Here is a 22,010-nt window from a genome sequence, read left to right as displayed (position 1 = left end):
CTGACACCTTCCCGTGCAAGCACAGGAGATGCAACACCTGCCCTTATACCTCCCCCCTTCCCACTGTCCAGGGCCCCAGACACCCCTTCCAGGTGAAACAGTGATTTACTTGTACTTCTTGCAATCTAGTATACTGTATTCGCTGCTCACGATGTGGTCTCCTCTACATTGGGGAGACCAAACGCAGATTGGGTGACCGCTTTGCGGAACACCTCCGTTCAGTCTGTAAGGGTGACCCCGAGCTTCCGGTTGCCTGTCATTTCAATTCACCGCTCCATTCCCACTCAGACCTCACCGTCCGCGGCCTCTTGCATTGTTCCACGGGAGCTCAACATAAGCTCGAGGAACAGCACCTCATCTTCCGATTAGGCATTTTACAGCCTTCCAGACTCAAATATCGAGTTCAACAATTTGAGATCATAACCTCGGCCCCCATTATATTTTTATATATTTTTTATCCACACCTTTGGTTTGTGCCTTTTCCTTTTTATTCTCCCCCACATGGCAGCTGTCTCTCACTCTGCCAGCGCATTTCACACCTCATCTAGAGCCATCCTTTGTCTCTTTACCTGTCCTATTACCATCTCGTCTCGCCTTGAATATCTCTTAATGTCTCTTCACCTCTCAGACTTTCCCTTTTGTTCTTTCATCCCCTCCCCCATTGCCCAGCCCCCAAACTGCCTTTTAATCTGTTTCATTTCCTGCTTTTTTTCTCAGTTCTGAAGAAGGGTTTTGACCTGCAACGTTGACTCTGTTTCTCTCCACGGACGTTGCCTGGCCTGCTGAGTTTTTCCAGCGTTTTCTGTTATTTCGGATTTCCAGCATCCGCAGTATTTTGCTATCGTTTCAATTGGGATTACTGAGTGTTCAGACGGGATTGTCAAATAATGTTAGGTGCTGCCACTGCAGTCACTTTGTCCCAACACCACCGACCGGTGAATTGTGACCACGCTCTGTTTTCAATAGGAGAGACACAGTGGCAGTAATCTCTCCAAAGTGTGTAGATAAACTGGCCATTTGACCCCTTAAATCCTTTAATAACCCACCCAGTACCATTCCACTGTCTGGAGACGCTTCTGATCACAATGGTTCGCATCACTGGGAGTGGTCTGGACAGTGAGAGTCAGCACCTTCAGGAACTGTACCCCAGTGAGAGTCAGCACCTTCAGGAGCTGTACCCCAGTGAGAGTCAGCACCTTCAGGAACTGTACCCCAGTGAGAGTCAGCACCTTCAGGAACTGTACCCCAGTGAGAGTCAGCACCTTCAGGAACTGTACCCCAGTGAGAGTCAGCGCCTTCAGGAGCTGTACCCCAGTGAGAGTCAGCACCTTCAGGAACTGTACCCCAGTGAGAGTCAGCACCTTCAGGAACTGTACCCCAGTGAGAGTCAGCACCTTCAGGAACTGTACCCCAGTGAGAGTCAGCACCTTCAGGAACTGTACCCCAGTGAGAGTCAGCACCTTCAGGAACTGTACCCCAGTGAGAGTCAGCACCTTCAGGAACTGTACCCCAGTGAGAGTCAGCACCTTCAGGAACTGTACCCCAGTGAGAGTTAGCACCTTCAGGAACTGTACCCCAGGGAAAGTCAGCACCTTCAGGAACTGTACCCCAGTGAGAGTCAGCACCTTCAGGAACTGTACCCCAGTGAGAGTCAGCACCTTCAGGAGCTGTACCCCAGTGAGAGTCAGCACCTTGAGGAACTGTACCCCAGTGAGAGTCAGCACATTCAGGAGAGGGCGGTGGGGAAACATTCTTGTGAGTCATTGAAGAATGTTTCTAAAGGACGGATATTGCTTGTGCATAAACTGGTTCAGTCTTCGCTGGATCAGGTTTCCTGAAAGCTGCTTGCAATACTCAGGTGGAATAGTACTTGCAATCTGTGCTATATATAACCAGTGAGCCTGTGCGGGCCACTGATAGAGCGGAGAGTGTCAGGAGTTTAACTGCTGGTGGAGCAGCCCTAATCTTAAGTTGTAGAAAATGACCAGCACAGTCCTGTGCGCCCTCCGCCCTGGCACAGCACCACGTGGTCATTGAGCACCCACCGTGTAAGCTGACCTTTGGAGAGTGGGGCAGTAACAGGAAAACAGGAAGCTGATGTTGCGGAGGTTTGGGCAGCAGGAAGGGCCTTTCACTGGGAACAGATTGAACTCCTGAACAGGAGTGAAAGCAGAGGGAGGAGGAAACCTTCCCTGAAGCTGGGACTGAGGACACTGGCTGGAAACCACAGATCAGCAAAAGATGTGGAAAGTATTGATAAAACCCAGGTGACTGGATAATGATAATCCTGCGTGTTTGGTTTATAGATATTGCTGGGTGTTCTTTTCTCCATATCAATAATTCAGGGTAATTGGATATTGATAATCCTAGTGATTAGTTACAGATAATTTGATGATAATCCCGGGTGATTGGTTGAAGTTTGTTTAGCATTAGCCCTTCAATGATCAATATCAGTTTCCTACTTTGTGAGTTTTATTCTCTGAGACCCGAGCTACGGATCAACTCCTGGAGGGCAGACAGTCACTCTGGACACTGGGTCACTGGAAAGCAGACAGTCCCTCTGGACACTGGGTCACTGAAAGGCAGACAGTCCCTCTGGACACTGGGTCACTGGAAGGCAGACAGTGCCTCTGGACACTGGGTCACTGGAAGGCAGACAGTCCCTCTGGACACTGGGTCACTGGACGGCAGACAGTCCCTCTGGACACTGGGTCACTGGAAGGCAGACAGTCCCTCTGGACACTGGGTCACTGGAAGGCAGACAGTGCCTCTGGACACTGGGTCACTGGAAGGCAGACAGTGCCTCTGGACACTGGGTCACTGGAAGGCAGACAGTACCTCTGACACTGGGTCACTGGAAGGCAGACAGTCCCTCTGGACACTGGGTCACTGGAGGGCAGACAATGCCTCTGGACACTGGGTCACTGGAAGGCAGACAGTGCCTCTGGACACTGGGTCACTGGAAGGCAGACAGTGCCTCTGGACACTGGGACATAAGAAATAGGAGCAGGAGTAGGCCCTTCGAGCCTGCTCCACCATTCAATGAGATCATGGCTGATCTTCTGCCTCAACTCCATTCACCGGCCCTATCGCCATATCCCTTGATTCCCTTACTAGTCAGAAATCTATCGACTTCTGTTTTGAATATACCCAATGACTGAGCCTCCACAGCCCTCTGGGGTAGAGAATTCCAAAGATTCACCACCCTCTGTGTGAAGAAATTTCTTCTCATCTCAGTCCTGAATGACCTACCCTTTATCCTGAGGCTGTGGCCCCTGGTTCTAGACCCCCAGCCAAGGGAAACATTCTCCCAGCATCCACCCTATCAAGCCCTGTAATAATTTTGTATGCTTGAGATCCTCTCTCATTCTTCTGAATTCAAGAGGATGCAGGCTTAGTTTACTCAATCTCTTCTCATACGACAGTCCCGCAATCCCAGGAATCAATCTCGTGAACCTTCGTTGCACTCCCTCTATGGCAAGTATATCTTTCCTTAGGTAAGGATACCAAAATTGTACACAGTACTCCAGGTGTGGTCTCAGCAAGGCCCTATATAATTGGAGTAAGGCTTCTTTATTCCTGCACTCAAATCCTCTCGTAATGAAGGCCAGCATACCATTTGCCTTCCTAATGGCTTGCTGCACCTGCACATTCACTTTCAGTGACTCATGTACAAGGACACCCAGGTCCCTTTGAGCATCTGCATTCCCCAATCTTTCACCATTTAGGAAATAGTCTGCCTTTCTGTTTTTTCTACCAAAGTGGATAACTTCACATTTATCCACATTATATTCCATCTGCCATGTTCTCGCCCACTCACTGAGCCTGTTGAGATCCCCTTGAAGCCTCTTCACAACTGACACTGCCACCTAGCTTTGTATTATCAGCAAATTTGGAAATGTCCCCTCATCCATGCTAGCATATTACCCCCAATTCCATGTGCCCTAATTTTGTTTACCAACCTCTTGTGTGGGACCTTATCGAAGGCCTTCTGAAAATCCAGATACACCACATCTACTGGTTCCCCTTTGCCTACTCCACTAGTTACATCCTCAAAGAAATCTAATCGGTTTGTTAAACAGGATTTCCCTTTCATAAATCCATGTTGACTCTGCCCAATCTTGCTATTAGTTTCTAAGTGCCCAGTTATTGCATCCTTTATAATAGACTCCAGCATTTTCCCAACTACTGATGTGAGGCTAACAGGTCTGTAGTTCCCTGTTTTCTCTCTCCCTCCTTTCTTAAATAGCGGGGTTACATTTGCTATCCTCCAATCTGCAGGAATCAATCCAGAATCTATAGAATTTTGGAAGATGACAACCAATGCGTCCACTATCCCAATGGCCACCTCTTTCAAAACCCTAAGATGTAGGTCATCCAGTCCTTGGGTTTTATCGACTTTTAGTCCCATTAATTTTGCTCATACTGTTTTTTTACTAATAATAATTTCTTTAAGTTTCTCATTCTCGCCACACCCTTGGTTTTCTCGCATTTCTGGGAGGTTTTTTGTGTCTTCCTCCGTGAAGACAGAAACAAAGTATTTATTTAATTTCTCTGCCATTTCCTCATTCCCCATTATAAATTCTCCCGTCTCTGACTGTAAAGGACCTACATTTATCTTCGCCAGTCTTTTCTTTTTCACACACCTATAGAAGCTTTTACAATCCTTTTTTATATTTTTCGCTAGTTTGTGCTCATATTTCATTTTCCCTTTCTTTATCAATTTCTTGGTCCCCCTTTGCTGATTTCTGAAAAGATCCCAATCCTCAGGCTGACTACTTTTTCTGGCAACTTTATAAGCTTCCTCCTTTGACTTAATACTAGCTTTAATTTCTTTTGTTAGTCATGGTTGGATCACTTTTCCTTTTGGGTTTTTATGCCCTAGAGGAATATATGTTTGTTGCAAATTATGCATTACTTCCTTGAATATTAGCCATTGTATGTATGTCCACCTTCATACCTTTCAGTGTAGTCTCCCAATCTACCATGGCCAACTTGTCCATCATACCCTTGTAGTTTAGATTGAAGACCTTAATTTCAGATTGGACTACATCACTCTCCAACTTAATGTAAAATTCAATCACTGGAAGGCAGACAGTGCCTTTGAATACTGGGACACTGGAGGGCAGACAGTGCCTTGGGACACTGGAGGGCAGACAGTGCCTCTGGACACTGAGACACTGGAGGGCAGACTGTGTCTCTGGATACTGGGACACTGGATGGCAGACTGTGTCTCTGGATACTGAGTCACTGGAGAGCAGACTGAAGTGAACCTACATAGACACTCTCTCACTGCCTGTGATATTTACCTGTGTTGTGGGTAAATTCTGCCGCATTCACCCCGGATTTCAACAACACTGAACATGAAAGCCCCCTCCCCCCCAACATGGCATTGGTCAGATCAAGGAAAGCTCGAGCTGGTTCGACTCTTTCAGATGCCAGGCTGTGGGTGAGGAATGTGTGAGCTGGGTGAGTGTAGTGTGCTCCCTCGCAGTGGAGATCAGCCTTTGGGTAGTTGCCCAGATCCAGACGAGAGTGACTCCTGGCCGCCCTGTGAGATGTCACTGCGTGCCGGTCCAGTACCCACTGCTTCTAGCAGCGAGGTCGTGCCAGCACGATTTGCCTGAGATACACGATAGCCGGTATAGCTTTTTGATTTTATAAAATGACAACCTTTTTGTACTGACTGTTATTATTGTCAGTTGTAATAAGTTCTTTATGAAAGCAGGGAGTATTATGATAGCCGAGCCTCTCGATGGCTAAGCTAACCCTGGGTATGGATCGTGAGGTAATGGTGGCGATATGACAGAACTTTCTTTCAATCTGAAATAAAAACAGAAAAAGCTGGAAACACTCAGCAGGTCAGGCAACATCTGAGAGCAAGAAACAGAGTTAACGTTTCAGGTCGATGACCCTGGATTTCCAGCATCCGCAGTATTTTGCTTTTCCTTCTTTGAATCTGAGTTTGGTTCATAGAGCTTCTCCCGCGTTCCCTATTATCAGTTGGCACCAGCACAGGAAAATCTTCTTTTAAGTTTATCACTACATCTTGTTTCTGCCCAAAATAAATGGAGTACACGAGACGCTGTAACCGGCAACTTTGAAATTGAGGTTAATGCAAATGGTCATCGCTTGGTGTCGTATTTGACCCTGAGATGAGCTTCCGACCCCATATCCTCTCCATCACAAGACCACAGCACCAAATCGCTGTCTGAAATTACTCTGTCCTTCAATAAAATAAGTTCTATTCCATGAATAAAATCTTCAACAGAGCATGTAACTTCGATAATGTTTCAATTCATACTCTAGAAAGCAATGGTCTTTCACCTCTGTAACATCGCCTGTCTCTGTCCTTGCCTCAGCTCATCTGAAACCCTCACCTGTGCCTTTGTTACCTCCAGACTTGACCATTCCAAGCACTAGGATTATTGCTGGTGCGATAGAGTTGAAAAGTAGAGAAGTTATGCTAAACACGTATCGAACTTTGGTTAGACTGCACTTGGAGTGCTGCATACAATTCTGGTCACCATATTATAAAGAGGATATAGAGGCACTGGAGAGGGTGTAAACAAGATTTACAAGGATGATACCAGAAATGCAAGGGTATACCTATCGGGAAAGGATGAACAGGCTGGGTCTCTTTTCTCTTTGAAGGTTTTGATTGAGTAGACACACAGAGAGTGTTTTCACTTGTGGGGAAGAGCAAAACTAGAGGCCATTACTATAAAATAGTCACCAGGAAATTAAATGGGGAATTCAGAAGAAACATCTTTACCCAGAGAGTGGTGAGAATGTGGAACTCGCTACCACAGGGAGTGGTTGAGGCAAATAGTATCGATGCATTTTAGGGGGAGCTAGACAAGCGTATGAAGGAGAAAGGAATAGAGGGTTATGCTGATAGAATTAGATGAGGAATGATGGGAGGAGGTTCGAGTGGAGCATGGTTGGGCCGAATGGCCTGTTTCTGGGCTGTAAATTCTATGTAACGTTCTCCTGGCTGGTCTCCCACCTTGCACCCTTCGTAAACTTGAGCTCATCCAAAACTCTGCGGCCCGTGTCCTGACTCGCACCAAATCCCGTTCGCCTATCACCCATGTGCTCGCTGACCTACATTGGCTCCCAGTCCAGCAACACCTTGAAATTTAAAATTCTTGTATTTATTTTCAAATCCCTCCATGGCCTCGCCCCTCACTATCTCTGTAACCTCCTTCAGCCCTACAGCCTCCCGAGATATCTGCGCTCCTCCAATTCTGGCCTCTTTTTTATTTGTTCATGGGTTGTGGGCGTCGTTGGCAAGGCCAGCATTTATTGCCCATTCCTAATTGCCCTTGAGAAGGTGCTCATCCCCGATTTTAATCTCTCCACCATTGGTGGCCGTGCCTTCAGCTGCCAAGGCCCTAAGCTCTGGAATTCCCTCCCTAAACCTCTCTGCCTCGCTACCTCTCTCTCCTCCTTTTAAGACACTCCTTTAAATCTCCCTCCTTGACCAAGCTTTTTAATCACCTGTCCTAATATCACCTTATGTGGCTCGGTGTCAAATTTTGTTTGTTAATCGCTCCTGTGAAGCGCCTTGGGACGTTTTACTACGTTAAAGATGCTGGATAAATGTAAGTTGTTGTTGAGATAAGTGACTGCCCGTTTTAAAGGTGGGCCTGTATTGTGAAACTTTGGTGCAGCACCGACTCCCAGCCTGGTAACTGTCTGCCACTGAGCTGAGTGCGCTTCTGGAGCTGTGAGACCCGGAGCTTCCTCAATAATGTGAAGCAGAACGAGGAGAGGCCGTTTCGATTATCGCTGAGCAGTGAAGAGGATGTGGCTCCGTTCAGACTGTCACCAGCCTCACTACATGCTGACTAATTCTGAAGGTTTGTGACTTCCTCTTGCTGTTACCTCCGCCTCTGTTTCTGTTCAGTCACTTTGTATAATTCCCAATTAAAACAATCTGGGAGATTTTCTGAAGGTGTTAGAGCAGGAAATTATAGGGAATCTAAAGTTTCTATGACGCCATACTTGTAGCGTGCAATTCTCTGCTGTCCTGCTGTTTTTGGACAAAGATGTTGCAGAGACCCTTAAAGGGTTAATTTGCCAACACTGAATTTGCCGGATTGGAGCCGGTATTGGTGCTGGACTGTGTTTTCTCCCGGTGTTCTGACAGCCTCCCGGTGAAGTGTGTGTGCCTGAGGCTGGAACTCTGCTTTCTTCTGCTCCTGGGTAGCTGCCGTTCTCTGCCTCATTTGACACTTGTGGTTTTCCTCTTCTGGGAAACGGAATTTACACGGAACAAGAACCATCTTGTGAGTGCGTGAGTCAGACACTTGCTCTGACCCTCAGTTTGTTATAATCCAGACCCACAAGAGGTGAGTAGTGTGTGCCCCTGTGTGTGTGTGTGCCCCTGTGTGTGTGTGTGTGTGCCCCTGTGTGTGTGTGTGTGTGCCCCTGTGTGTGTGTGTGCCCGTGTGTGTGTGTGTGTGTGTGTGCCCCTGTGTGTGTGTGTGTGTGCCCCTGTGTGTGTGTGTGCCCCCGTGTGTGTGTGTGTGTGCCCCCCTGTGTGTGTGTGTGCCCCCCTGTGTGTGTGTGTGCGCCCCTGTGTGTGTGTGTGTGTGTGTGTGCCCCCCTGTGTGTGTGTGTGCGCCCCTGTGTGTGTGTGTGTGTGTGTGTGCCCCCCTGTGTGTGTGTGTGCGCCCCTGTGTGTGTGTGTGTGTGTGCGCCCGTGTGTGTGTGTGTGTGTGCCCCTGTGTGTGTGTGTGTGTGTGTGTGTGTGTGTGTGTGCCCCTGTGTGTGTGTGTGTGCCCCTGTGTGTGTGTGTGTGCCCCTGTGTGTGTGTGTGTGTGTGTGTGTGCCCCTGTGTGTGTGTGTGTGTGTGCCCCTGTGTGTGTGTGTGTGTGTGCCCCTGTGTGTGTGTGTGCCCCTGTGTGTGTGTGTGCCCCGTGTGTGTGTGTGCCCCTGTGTGTGTGTGTGTGTGTGTGTGTGCCCCCGTGTGTGTGTGTGCCCCCGTGTGTGTGTGTGCCCCCGTGTGTGTGTGTGCCCCCGTGTGTGTGTGTGCCCCCGTGTGTGTGTGTGCCCCCGTGTGTGTGTGTGCCCCCGTGTGTGTGTGTGCCCCCGTGTGTGTGTGTGCCCCCATGTGTGTGTGTGCCCCCGTGTGTGTGTGTGCCCCCGTGTGTGTGTGTGCCCCCGTGTGTGTGTGTGCCCCCGTGTGTGTGTGTGCCCCCGTGTGTGTGTGTGCCCCCGTGTGTGTGTGTGCCCCCGTGTGTGTGTGTGCCCCCGTGTGTGTGTGCCCCCGTGTGTGTGTGTGCCCCCGTGTGTGTGTGTGCCCCCGTGTGTGTGTGTGCCCCCGTGTGTGTGTGTGCCCCCGTGTGTGTGTGTGCGCCCCCGTGTGTGTGTGCGCCCCCGTGTGTGTGTGCGCCCCCGTGTGTGTGTGCGCCCCCGTGTGTGTGTGCGCCCCCGTGTGTGTGTGCGCCCCCGTGTGTGTGTGCGCCCCCGTGTGTGTGTGCGCCCCCGTGTGTGTGTGCGCCCCCGTGTGTGTGTGCGCCCCCGTGTGTGTGTGCGCCCCCGTGTGTGTGTGCGCCCCCGTGTGTGTGTGCGCCCCCGTGTGTGTGTGCGCCCCCGTGTGTGTGTGCGCCCCCGTGTGTGTGTGCGCCCCCGTGTGTGTGTGCGCCCCCGTGTGTGTGTGCGCCCCCGTGTGTGTGTGCGCCCCCGTGTGTGTGTGCGCCCCCGTGTGTGTGTGCGCCCCCGTGTGTGTGTGCGCCCCCGTGTGTGTGTGTGCGCCCCCGTGTGTGTGTGTGCGCCCCCGTGTGTGTGTGCGCCCCCGTGTGTGTGTGCGCCCCCGTGTGTGTGTGCGCCCCCGTGTGTGTGTGCGCGCCCCCGTGTGTGTGCGCGCCCCCGTGTGTGTGCGCGCCCCCGTGTGTGTGCGCGCCCCCGTGTGTGTGCGCGCCCCCCTGTGTGTGCGCGCCCCTGTGTGTGTGCGCGCCCCTGTGTGTGTGCGCGCCCCTGTGTGTGTGCGTGCCCCTGTGTGTGTGTGTGTGTGTGTGTGCCCCTGTGTGTGTGTGTGTGTGTGTGTGCCCCTGTGTGTGTGTGTGTGTGTGTGTGCCCCTGTGTGTGTGTGTGCCCCTGTGTGTGTGTGTGTGTGTGCCCCTGTGTGTGTGTGTGTGTGTGTGCCCCTGTGTGTGTGTGTGCCCCTGTGTGTGTGTGTGCCCCTGTGTGTGTGTGTGCCCCCGTGTGTGTGTGTGCCCCCGTGTGTGTGTGTGCCCCCGTGTGTGTGTGTGCCCCCGTGTGTGTGTGTGCCCCCGTGTGTGTGTGTGCCCCCGTGTGTGTGTGTGCCCCCGTGTGTGTGTGTGCCCCCGTGTGTGTGCCCCCGTGTGTGTGTGCGCCCCCGTGTGTGTGTGCGCCCCCGTGTGTGTGTGCGCCCCCGTGTGTGTGTGCGCCCCCGTGTGTGTGTGCACCCCCGTGTGTGTGTGTGCGCCCCCGTGTGTGTGTGTGCGCCCCCGTGTGTGTGTGTGCGCCCCCGTGTGTGTGTGCGCCCCCGTGTGTGTGTGCGCCCCCGTGTGTGTGTGCGCCCCCGTGTGTGTGTGCGCCCCCGTGTGTGTGTGCGCCTCGTGTGTGTGTGCGCCCCCGTGTGTGTGTGCGCCCCCGTGTGTGTGTGCGCCCCCCTGTGTGTGTGTGCGCGCCCCGTGTGTGTGTGTGTGTGTGCGCGCCCCCGTGTGTGTGTGTGTGTGTGTGTGCGCGCCCCTGTGTGTGTGTGCGTGCCCCCTGTGTGTGTGTGTGCCCCCTGTGTGTGTGTGTGCGCCCCCGTGTGTGTGTGTGTGTGTGTGTGTGTATGTGTGTGCCCCTGTGTGTGTGTGTGTGTGTCCGTGTGTGTGTGTGTGCCCCTGTGTGTGTGTGTGTGTGCCCCCGTGTGTGTGTGTGTGCCCCCATGTGTGTGTGTGCCCCCGTGTGTGTGTGTGCCCCCGTGTGTGTGTGTGCCCCCGTGTGTGTGTGTGCCTCCTGTGTGTGTGTGCCCCCTGTGTGTGTGTGCCCCCGTGTGTGTGTGTGTGCCCCCATGTGTGTGTGTGTGTGCCCCCATGTGTGTGTGTGTGCCCCCGTGTGTGTGTGTGCCCCCGTGTGTGTGTGTGCCCCCGTGTGTGTGTGTGCCCCCGTGTGTGTGTGTGCCCCCGTGTGTGTGTGTGCCCCCGTGTGTGTGTGTGCCCCCGTGTGTGTGTGTGTGCCCCCGTGTGTGTGTGTGTGTGTGTGTGTGCCCCCGTGTGTGTGTGTGTGTGTGCCCCCGTGTGTGTGTGTGTGCCCCCGTGTGTGTGTGTGTGCCCCCGTGTGTGTGTGTGTGCCCCCGTGTGTGTGTGTGTGCCCCCCTGTGTGTGTGCCCGCCCCCCTGTGTGTGTGTGCCCGCCCCCCTGTGTGTGTGTGCCCGCCCCCCTGTGTGTGTGTGCGTGCCCCCTGTGTGTGTGTGTGCGCCCCCGTGTGTGTGTGTGTGTGTGTGTGTGTGTGTGTGCCCCTGTGTGTGTGTGTGTGTGCCCCTGTGTGTGTGTGTGTGTGTGCCCCCGTGTGTGTGTGTGTGCCCCCATGTGTGTGTGTGCCCCGTGTGTGTGTGTGCCTCCTGTGTGTGTGTGCCCCCTGTGTGTGTGTGCCCCCTGTGTGTGTGTGCCCCGTGTGTGTGTGTGTGCCCCCGTGTGTGTGTGTGTGTGCCCCCATGTGTGTGTGTGTGCCCCCATGTGTGTGTGTGTGCCCCCATGTGTGTGTGTGTGCCCCCATGTGTGTGTGTGTGCCCCCGTGTGTGTGTGTGCCCCCGTGTGTGTGTGTGCCCCCGTGTGTGTGTGTGCCCCCGTGTGTGTGTGTGTGTGTGTGTGTGTGTGTGTGTGCCCCCGTGTGTGTGTGTGTGTGTGTGCCCCCGTGTGTGTGTGTGTGCCCCGTGTGTGTGTGTGTGCCCCCGTGTGTGTGTGTGTGCCCCCGTGTGTGTGTGTGCCCGCCCCCCTGTGTGTGTGTGTGCCCCTGTGTGTGTGTGTGTGCCCCTGTGTGTGTGTGTGCCCCTGTGTGTGTGTGTGCCCCTGTGTGTGTGTGTGTGCCCCTGTGTGTGTGTGTGTGCCCCTGTGTGTGTGTGTGCCCCTGTGTGTGTGTGTGCCCCTGTGTGTGTGTGTGCCCCTGTGTGTGTGTGTGTGCCCCTGTGTGTGTGTGTGTGCCCCTGTGTGTGTGTGTGTGCCCCCGTGTGTGTGTGTGTGCCCCCGTGTGTGTGTGTGTGCCCCCGTGTGTGTGTGTGTGCCCCCGTGTGTGTGTGTGTGCCCCCGTGTGTGTGTGTGTGCCCCCGTGTGTGTGTGTGTGCCCCCGTGTGTGTGTGTGTGCCCCCGTGTGTGTGTGTGTGCCCCCGTGTGTGTGTGTGTGCCCCCGTGTGTGTGTGTGTGCCCCCGTGTGTGTGTGTGTGCCCCCGTGTGTGTGTGTGCCCCCGTGTGTGTGTGTGCCCCCGTGTGTGTGTGTGCCCCCGTGTGTGTGTGTGTGCCCCCGTGTGTGTGTGTGTGTGTGTGTGCCCCCGTGTGTGTGTGTGTGTGCCCCCGTGTGTGTGTGTGTGCCCCCGTGTGTGTGTGTGTGTGTGTGCCCCCGTGTGTGTGTGTGTGCCCCCGTGTGTGTGTGTGTGTGTGTGCCCCCGTGTGTGTGCCCCTGTGTGTGTGTGTGTGCCCCTGTGTGTGTGTGTGCCCCTGTGTGTGTGTGTGTGCCCCTGTGTGTGTGTGTGTGCCCCTGTGTGTGTGTGTGCCCCTGTGTGTGTGTGTGTGCCCCTGTGTGTGTGTGTGTGCCCCCGTGTGTGTGTGTGTGCCCCCGTGTGTGTGTGTGTGCCCCCGTGTGTGTGTGTGTGCCCCCGTGTGTGTGTGTGTGCCCCCGTGTGTGTGTGTGTGCCCCCGTGTGTGTGTGTGTGCCCCCGTGTGTGTGTGTGTGCCCCCGTGTGTGTGTGTGTGCCCCCGTGTGTGTGTGTGTGCCCCCGTGTGTGTGTGTGTGCCCCCGTGTGTGTGTGTGTGCCCCCGTGTGTGTGTGTGCCCCCGTGTGTGTGTGTGCCCCCGTGTGTGTGTGTGCCCCCGTGTGTGTGTGTGCCCCCGTGTGTGTGTGTGTGCCCCCGTGTGTGTGTGTGTGCCCCCGTGTGTGTGTGTGTGCCCCCGTGTGTGTGTGTGTGTGTGTGCCCCCGTGTGTGTGTGTGTGTGTGTGCCCCCGTGTGTGTGTGCCCCCGTGTGTGTGTGTGTGTGTGTGCCCCCGTGTGTGTGTGTGTGTGTGTGCCCCCGTGTGTGTGTGTGTGTGTGTGCCCCCGTGTGTGTGTGTGTGTGCCCCCGTGTGTGTGTGTGTGTGTGCCCCCGTGTGTGTGTGCCCCCGTGTGTGTGTGTGTGTGCCCCCGTGTGTGTGTGTGTGTGCCCCCGTGTGTGTGTGTGTGTGTGTGCCCCCGTGTGTGTGTGTGTGTGTGCCCCCGTGTGTGTGTGTGTGTGTGTGTGTGTGTGCCCCCGTGTGTGTGTGTGTGTGTGTGTGCCCCCGTGTGTGTGTGTGTGTGTGTGTGTGTGTGCCCCCGTGTGTGTGTGTGTGTGTGCCCCCGTGTGTGTGTGTGTGTGTGTGCCCCCGTGTGTGTGTGTGTGCCCCCGTGTGTGTGTGTGCCCGCCCCCCTGTGTGTGTGTGTGCCCCTGTGTGTGTGTGTGTGTGCCCCTGTGTGTGTGTGTGTGCCCCTGTGTGTGTGTGTGTGCCCCTGTGTGTGTGTGTGTGCCCCTGTGTGTGTGTGTGCCCCTGTGTGTGTGTGTGTGCCCCTGTGTGTGTGTGTGTGCCCCTGTGTGTGTGTGTGTGCCCCTGTGTGTGTGTGTGTGCCCCTGTGTGTGTGTGTGTGCCCCTGTGTGTGTGTGTGCCCCTGTGTGTGTGTGTGTGCCCCTGTGTGTGTGTGTGTGCCCCTGTGTGTGTGTGTGCCCCTGTGTGTGTGTGTGCCCCTGTGTGTGTGTGTGTGTGTGTGTGTGTGTGTGTGCCCCCGTGTGTGTGTGTGCCCCTGTGTGTGTGTGTGTGTGTGTGTGTGTGCCCCCGTGTGTGTGTGTGCCCCCGTGTGTGTGTGCCCCCTGTGTGTGTGTGCCCCCTGTGTGTGTGTGCCCCCTGTGTGTGTGTGTGCCCCCTGTGTGTGTGTGCGCCCCCGTGTGTGTGTGTGCGCCCCCGTGTGTGTGTGTGCGCCCCCGTGTGTGCGTGTGTGTGTGTGTGTGTGTGTGTATGTGCGCCCCTGTGTGTGTGTGTGTGTGTGTGTGTGTGAAGTTTCTACGAGTAACCATCTCTGATGACTTAATTTAAAAATCTGTTCCAGGTTATTCATAGACGATCCGTTATTGTGGTCAGGCAATTCATTCAGTCTCACTTCACCCACACGGAGCTTGGGGGGAGGGAGGGTTCGGCTCATGAGTCGGTGACGATCAGGAATTGCCACATTGACTGGTGACTGTTTCCGAACTCATTCCACATGCTTCGCATATTTGACATTCTACTGGGGGAGCTGATCAAAACAAATAACCAGTTCCATGAGGTGGGGTCAGTATTTGGGGTGAAGGGTCAGTATTTAGGGTTTGGGTGAATGGGGTTGGCAAGCTCCCGTTGACAGATTCTGTGTCACTGACTGGACGACGTGTTAAACTGCACGAGGTATGTCTGAGTGTAAATGACCCGTGTTAAGTGGATCCGGTTGCTGGAGCTGTGCTGGGATTTGTGGGGTCAGCCTCGGGCTGACGTTAATTGGATCTGTGTTCAGGGACCCCGTGGGGTTGCGATAAGGGCCCAGCTTTAGTTGTGCGCTGTCCTGTTTATAAATGTTGAGTCTCCAGAGAAAGCAGATCCTCGAGACATAAATAAGAATCCTGAAAGCAGACACGAGGAGAGCCAGAAGTAAACAGATTGTCCAGCGGGACTGAGTGCCAGCCCCCACCCCCCACCATGGGACTCTGTGCCAGCCCACCTCAAGGAGGGGGGGCACTCCTGTTCCCCCTGGCCCACAAGGAGCTTGAAAAAAAGACCAAGTTGTAAAAGTTCTGGGCAGTCGGCTCCTCCCGCTGTGTTGCCGTTGCTGGGGGGACGGAAGCCGCGGATTCCTCCTGCAGTGAGGTTAATACATCGTGGTGCCGCTGATGTCATCGGGCCTGATCCAGAATCTGCATCACCACCGGGAATGGAGTCGGGATAATCGATCCCGATATTTTAACCTCCCCTCCTCTTCTGTGTGGCGGGGGGGGGATCTCTCGGGTCTATCTTCTGGTGCGAGTGAGGTGAAGGCAGTGGGTCTGGTGATACCGGTTACTGGGCGGAGGTGAGCACGCGAGTGGGTTGGGCTGGGGTGGGGGTGGGTGTGGGTGCGGGTTGGGCGGGGGCGAGTGGGTGGGGCGGGGGTGTGGGTGGGGGTGTGGGTGGGGGTGAGGGGCGGGGGTGTGGGTTGGGTGGGGGTGCGGGCGGGTCTGCGGGGGCGCGGGTTGGGCGGGTCGGTTGGGCAGGGGCGCGGGTTGGGCGTGGGTGGGTGTGGGTGCAGGTTGGGTGGGGGTGGGTTGGGCGGGGGTGGGTTGGGAGGGGGTGAGCGGGTTGGGTGGGGGCGGGTTTGTGGGGACGGGGGTGGGTGTGGGTGCAGGTTGGGCGGGGGTGGTTTGGGCTGGGCGGGTTGGGCGGGCGCGGGTTGGCAGGGGTCCGGGTTGGCGGGGGCGAGCGGGTTGGGCGGGGGTGGGTTGGGCGGGGGCGCGGAGAGGGTGCGGGAGATGGTGCGGGAGAGGGTGCGGGAGAGGGTGCGGGAGAGGGAGAGGGTGAGGGAGCAGCGGCAGCTTAAAACCGGCGGCAGTGAATGAGGCCCGACCAGAGCATCAGACCTGTGTGGGAGCAGCGGCAGCTTAAAACCGGCAGCAGTGAACGAGGTCCGACCAGAGCATCGGACCTGTGTGGGAGCAGCGGCAGCTTAAAACCGGCGGCAGTGAACGAGGTCCGACCAGAGCATCGGACCTGTGTGGGAGCAGCGGCAGCTTAAAACTGGCGGCAGTGAACGAGGTCCGACCAGAGCATCGGACCTGTGTGGGAGCAGCGGCAGCTTAAAACCGGTGGCAGTGAACGAGGCCCGACCAATTCAACAGCGGGGAGAGAGGTAAAAAGTAATCAAAGTGTGACGTCACCAGGAAGCAGGTAAGTGATTGGTTGGTGAGTATTTCTCTCTTTTTTAAACTTTAACTCTGGCTTATAGTTACTAAGGTCTCTCTGGTGTAGCGGGGACTGTTGGTAAACCAGTTAACTGTAGTGTAATTAGTGGGATTGATTGATTTAATTTAAATTAAATTAATTAAAGGGTAAGTCATGGCAGGAGAGCCCGGCCCCGTTGTATGCTCCTCCTGCAGTATGTGGGAACTCAGGGACACTTCCTGTGTCCCTGACAACTACATGTGCAGGAAGTGCATCCAGCTGCAGCTACTGACAGACTGCATTGCGGCACTGGAGCTGCGATTGGATGCATACTGGAGCATTCACGATGCTCAGGACATCGCGAATATCACATTTACGGAGTTGGACACACCGCAGGTAGAGGTTGGACAGGAAGAAAGGGAACGGCTGACCAACAGGCAGAGTACTAGGTGCAGGCAGGTAGTGCAGGGGTCCCCTGTGGCCATCCCCCTCTCCAACAGATACACCACTTTGAGTACTGTTGGGGGGGATGGCTTATCAGAGGAAGGCAGCAGCAGCCAACTTCCTGGCACCAGGGGTGGCTCTGCTGCACAGAATGGGAGGAAAAAGAGGGGTAGAGCTATAGTAATAGGGGATTCAATTGTAAGGGGAATAGATAGGCGTTTCTGCGGCCACAAACGAGACTCCAGGATGGTGTGTTGCCTCCCTGGTGCAAGGGTCAAGGATGTCTCCGAGCGGCTGCAGAACATCTTGGAAGGGGAGGGTGAACAGCCAGTTGTCGTGGTGCATATAGGCACCAATGATATAGGTAAAAAGCGGGATGAGGTCCTAAAAGCGGAATATAGGGAGTTAGGAGATAAATTTTAAAAACAGGACCTCAAAGGTAGTAATCTCAGGATTGCTACCAGTGCCACGTGCTAGTCAGAGTAGAAATAGAAGGATACTTCAGATGAATACGTGGCTAGAGGAATGGTGCCAGGGGGAGGGATTCAAATTCCTGGGACATTGGAGCCAGTTCTGGGGGAGGTGGGACCAATTCAAACCGGAAGGTTTGCACCTGGGCAGAGCTGGAACCGATGTCCTAGGGGGAGTGTTTGCTAGTGCTGTGGGGGAGGGTTTAAACTAAAATGGCAGGGGGTTGGGAACCTGAGCAGCGAGACAAATGAAAGGGAAACAAGGATAAAAGCAAAAGATAGGAAGGAGAAAAACAAAAGTGGCAGTCAGAGAAATCAACGGTTTAAATCAAACATGGCCACAGTAAATAATAATTCTAATAGGTCTAAGAGCATTAAAAAAACAAGCCTGAAGGCTTTGTGTCTTAATGCGAGGAGCATTTGTAATAAGGTGGATGAATTGGCTGCGCAAATAGAGGTAAATGAATATGATTTGGTTGGGATTACTGAAACGTGGCTCAAGGATGGCCAAGACTGGGAACTCAACATTCAGGGGTATTCGATATTCAGGAAAGATAGGCAAAAAGGAAAGGGAGGTGGGGTAGCATTACTAGTTAAAGAAGGGATTAACACAATTGTAATGAAGGATATTAGCTCTGATGATGTGGAATCTGTATGGGTAGAATTGAGGAATACCAAGGGGAAAAAAACATTAGTGGGAGTGGTATATAGACCTCCAAACAGTAAGGCAGAGGTTGGGGATGGCATTAAAAGGGAAATTAAAGAAGCGTGCAATAAGGGCACAGCAGTCATCATGGGTGACTTTAATCTACATATAGATTGGGCCAACCAAATTAGTAACAATACTGTGGAGGAGGAATTCCTGGAGTGTTTACGGGATGGTTTCCTGGACCAATATGTCGAGGAACCAACCAGAAATCAGGCCATCTTAGACTGGGTATTATGTAACGAGAAAGGATTAATTAGCAATCTTGTTGTACGAGGCCCCTTGGGTCGGAGCAATCATAATATGATCGAATTCTTCATTAAGATGGAGAATGAAGTAGTTGAATCAGAGACTAGGGTCCTCAATTTAAATAAAGGAAACTACGATGGTCTGAGGAGCGAGTTGAGTAGGATTGATTGGGGAATGGCACTCAAAGGGTTGACGGTGGATAGGCAATGGCAAACATTCAAAGGCCGAATGGATGAGCTACAGAATTTGTTCATCCCAGTTTGGCATAAAAATAAAACAAAAAAGGTGACTCAACCATGGCTAACAAGGGAAATTAGGGATAGCATAAGATCCAAAGAGAGGACATATAAATTGGCCAGAAAAAGCAATAATCCTGAGGATTGGGAGCAGTTTAGGATTCAACAAAGGAGGACAAAGGGATTAATTAAGAAAGGGAAAATAGAATATGAGAGTAAGCTTGCAGGGAACATAAAAACTGACTGTAAAAGCTTTTATAGATATGTGAAGAGAAAAAGATTGGTGAAGTCAAGCGTAGGTCCCTTGCAGTCAGAATCAGGGGAATTTATAATGGGGAGCAAAGAAATGGCAGACCAACTAAATACATATTTTGGTTCTGTCTTCACAAAGGAGGACACAAATAACCTCCCAGAGATGCCGGGGAACATAGGGTCTGATGAAAGGGTGGAACTGAAAGAAATCAGTATTTGTAGGGAAATGGTGTTAGGAAAATTGATGGGACTGAAGGCCGATAAATCCCCAGGGCCTGATAATCTACATCCCAGGGTACTTAAGGAAGTGGCCCTAGAAATAGTAGATGCATTGCTGGTCATCTTCCAGAACTCAATAGACTCTGGAACAGTACCCATGGATTGGAGGGTAGCTAATGTTACCCCACTATTCAAAAAAGGTGGTAGAGAAAAAGCGGGGAATTATAGACCGGTAAGCCTGACATCGGTAGTGGGGAAAATGCTAGAGTCCATTATAAAAGATGTAATAACAGAGCACTTGGAAAGCAGTGACAGGATCGGACAAAGTCAACATGGATTTACAAAAGGTAAATCATGCTTGACTAATCTACTGGAATTTTTTGAGGATGTAACTGGTAAAATAGATAAGGGAGAACCAGTGGATGTGGTGTATTTGGACTTTCAGAAGGCTTTCGATAAGGTCCCATATAAGAGATTAGCGTGCAAAATTAAGGCACATGGGATTGGGGGCAAGGTATTGACTTGGATAGAGAACTGGTTGGCGGACAGAAAGCAAGAGTTGGAATAAACGGGTCGTTTTCCGAGTGGCAGGCAGTGACTAGTGGGGTACCGCAAGGATCGGTCCTAGGACCCCAGCTGTTCACAATATATATTAATGATCTGGATGAGGGAATTGGATGTAATATCTCCAAATTTGCAGACGACACAAAGCTGGGTGGGAGGGTATGCTGTGAGGAGGATGTCGTGAAACTCCAGTACGATATGGACAGGTTGGGTGATTGGGCAGAAACATGGCAAATGCACTACAATGTGGATAAATGTGAGGTTATCCACTTTGGTGGCAAAAACAGGAAGGCAGATTATTATTTGAATGGCAATAGATTGGGAGAAGGGGAAGTGCAAAGAGACCTGGGTGTTCTTGTGCACCAGTCGCTGAAGGTAAGCATGCAGGTGCAGCAGGCGGTTAAGAAGGCAAATGGTATGTTGGCCTTCGTAGCAAGAGGGTTCGAGTACAGGAACAAGGATGTCTTGCTACAGTTGTACAGGGCCTTGGTGAGACCGCACCTTGAGTACTGTGTGCAGTTTTGGTCACCTTACCTGAGGAAGGACGTTCTTACCATGGAAGGAGTGCAGCGAAGATTCACCAGGCTGATACCTGGGATGGCAGGAATGACGTATGAGGAGAGATTGTGTCGATTGGGCTTATACTCACTGGAGTTTAGAAGATTGAGAGGGGATCTCATCGAAACCTATAAAATTCTGTCAGGCCTGGACAGACTAGATGCAGGAAGGATGTTTCTGATGGCCGGGGACTCCAGAACCAGGGGTCATAGTCTAAGGATAAGGGGTAAGCCATTTTGGACTGAAATGAGGAGGAATTTCTTCACCCAGAGAGTGGTGAACCTGTGGAATTCTCTGCCACAGAGGGCGGTGGAGGGCAGTTCATTAAATATATTCAAGAAAGAGTTGGATATATTTCTTAAGGTAAAGGGATCAAGGGATATGGGGAGAAGGCAGGGACAGGGTACTGAATTTGGATGATCAGCCATGATCTCATTGAATGGCGGAGCAGGCTCGAGGGGCCGAATGGCCTACTCCTGCTCCTATCTTCTATGCTTCTATGTGCGGGTGAGGGTGCGGAGAGGGCGCGGGTGCGGAGAGGGAGCGGGTGCAGAGAGGGCGCGGGTGCGTGTAGCTGAGTCTGCCCCAATCGCAGCGTGAAGGGCATTGGGAGCGGACTGGGCGATCGGTGCTGCGGGATTTAAAGGGCGGTGAAGGTCACATTTTAATGGATGTTGCTAAAAATAACAGTGCCAAACAACTTGGCACAAAAACCATCAAATTAAAGTTGTTTCAAAACCAGACACCTAAAAATAGCCTTTCGTTTGGTTCAAATTAAAGATTCACATTCCACAATGAAAAAAATCTTTTAAATGCGGACGTATAACGGCCCAGACAGAACCTTCTACCCTGGGACGCTCGGTGTAAACAGTCAGCGAATCATCAGCTTTTGCTTCAAATACAAGTCTCATCTTCAGAGGCAACACTTCCCATCATTTCGACATCTCGCTCACCCCTGCCCCGCCCCTCCCCTCCCCCGCCCAACCTCTGCCCTGCCCTTCCCCTCCCCCTCCCTGCCCCTCCCCCTCCCCTCCCCTCCCCTTTCCTTAGGACAGGTGACCAAATGTTTGGTCAGAAAGGTCGGTTTTAAGGAGAATGTTAAAGGAGGAGAGAGAGGCAGAGAGGTTTAGGGAGGGAATTCCAGAGCTTAGGGCCCAGATGGCTGCAGGCACGGCCGCCAATGGTGGAGCGATGGAAATCAGGGATGCTCAAGAGGCCAGAATTAGAGGAGCGCAGAGATCTCGGGGGGGGTGGGGGGTTGTGGGGCTGGAGGAGGTTACAGAGATAGGGAGGGGTGAGGCCATGGAGGGATTTGAAAGCAAGGAAGAGAATTTTAAAATCTTAGCATTGCTGGACCGGGAGCCAATGTAGGTCAGCGAGCACAGAGGTGATGGGTGAGCGGGACTCGGTGCGAGTTAGGATACGAGACGGGGACCTCTCATGGTTTCTCAGTGTCTATTGTCTGCTCTGTGCTCTCTTTCAGTTGAGTTTACCCTGAGCAAAGAATATGAAGGGTGCAACGAATAAGCCTGTGGGTGTGGCAAGCAAACAGGGCAGCCGGAGCATGGAGCGGCCACGAGCAACCAGTCTCACATCATCTGGAACAAAATCTTCAAAATACTCGTCCTCGCTCCCCACTCACTCCCAGCTCACCAAGGTATGAGGCGGTCCAGCTCGCGTGGGATGGCGCTGCACGCGGTGTGACTGGGCGATGGGCGTCATTTCTTTGGTGCTGGCATTTGGAGTTCAGTTGTGGCACGTTCCTATCCATAGCTTTAAGAATAATTTATTCCACCCAATTCCTCCTTCCTCTGCGCAGTGCACCAGTAACGGGGAGGGGCGCGGTGTAACGGGGAGGGGCGCGGTGCCCTGGTAACGGGGAGGGGTGCGGTGTAATGATGAGGGGCGCGGTGCACCGGTAACGGGCAAGGGCGCGGTGTAATGGTGAGGGGTGCGGTGTAATGGGGAGGGGCGCGGTGTAATGGGGAGGGGCACGGTGTAATGGTGAGGGGCGCAGTGCACCGGTAACGGGCAGGAGCACAGTGTAATGGTGAGGGGCGCGGTGCACCAGTAACGGGCAGGGGCGCTGTGTAATGGTGAGGAGCGCGGTGCACCAGTAATGGGCAGGGGCGCGGTGTAATGGTGAGGAGTGCGGTGCACCGGTAACGGGGAGGGGCGCGGTGCCCTGGT

General features: G+C 53.2%; 1 protein-coding gene across 13 annotated transcripts in view; it reads left to right on the top strand.

Annotated features, from left to right (window-relative positions):
* The first annotated feature begins 1,903 nt into the window (after nucleotides 1-1,903).
* The window catches only part of specc1 (sperm antigen with calponin homology and coiled-coil domains 1), a 109,543-nt gene continuing 89,436 nt past the window's right edge, over nucleotides 1,904-22,010 (top strand). For 5 of the 13 annotated variants that reach the window (XM_085964578.1, XM_085964581.1, XM_085964577.1 and 2 more), the window contains exons 1-2: nucleotides 1,905-2,267; nucleotides 21,304-21,477. In XM_085964578.1, coding sequence (XP_085820704.1) covers nucleotides 21,328-21,477 — 150 coding nt within the window. In that variant the 5' untranslated portion in view covers nucleotides 1,905-2,267; nucleotides 21,304-21,327. Of the gene's footprint in view, nucleotides 2,268-7,672; nucleotides 7,866-7,917; nucleotides 8,358-14,711; nucleotides 15,278-21,303; nucleotides 21,478-22,010 lie in introns of those variants that run through there. The other 8 variants (XR_015073237.1, XR_015073238.1, XM_085964584.1 and 5 more) reach the window with 5 other exon arrangements.

Source organism: Somniosus microcephalus, chromosome 22, assembly GCF_052327205.1.
Source record: "Somniosus microcephalus isolate GS21.2 chromosome 22, FLI_Smic_1.0, whole genome shotgun sequence".
NCBI classification, from domain to species: Eukaryota; Metazoa; Chordata; class Chondrichthyes; order Squaliformes; family Somniosidae; genus Somniosus; species Somniosus microcephalus.
This window is presented reverse-complemented; position numbering and strand designations above follow the sequence as displayed.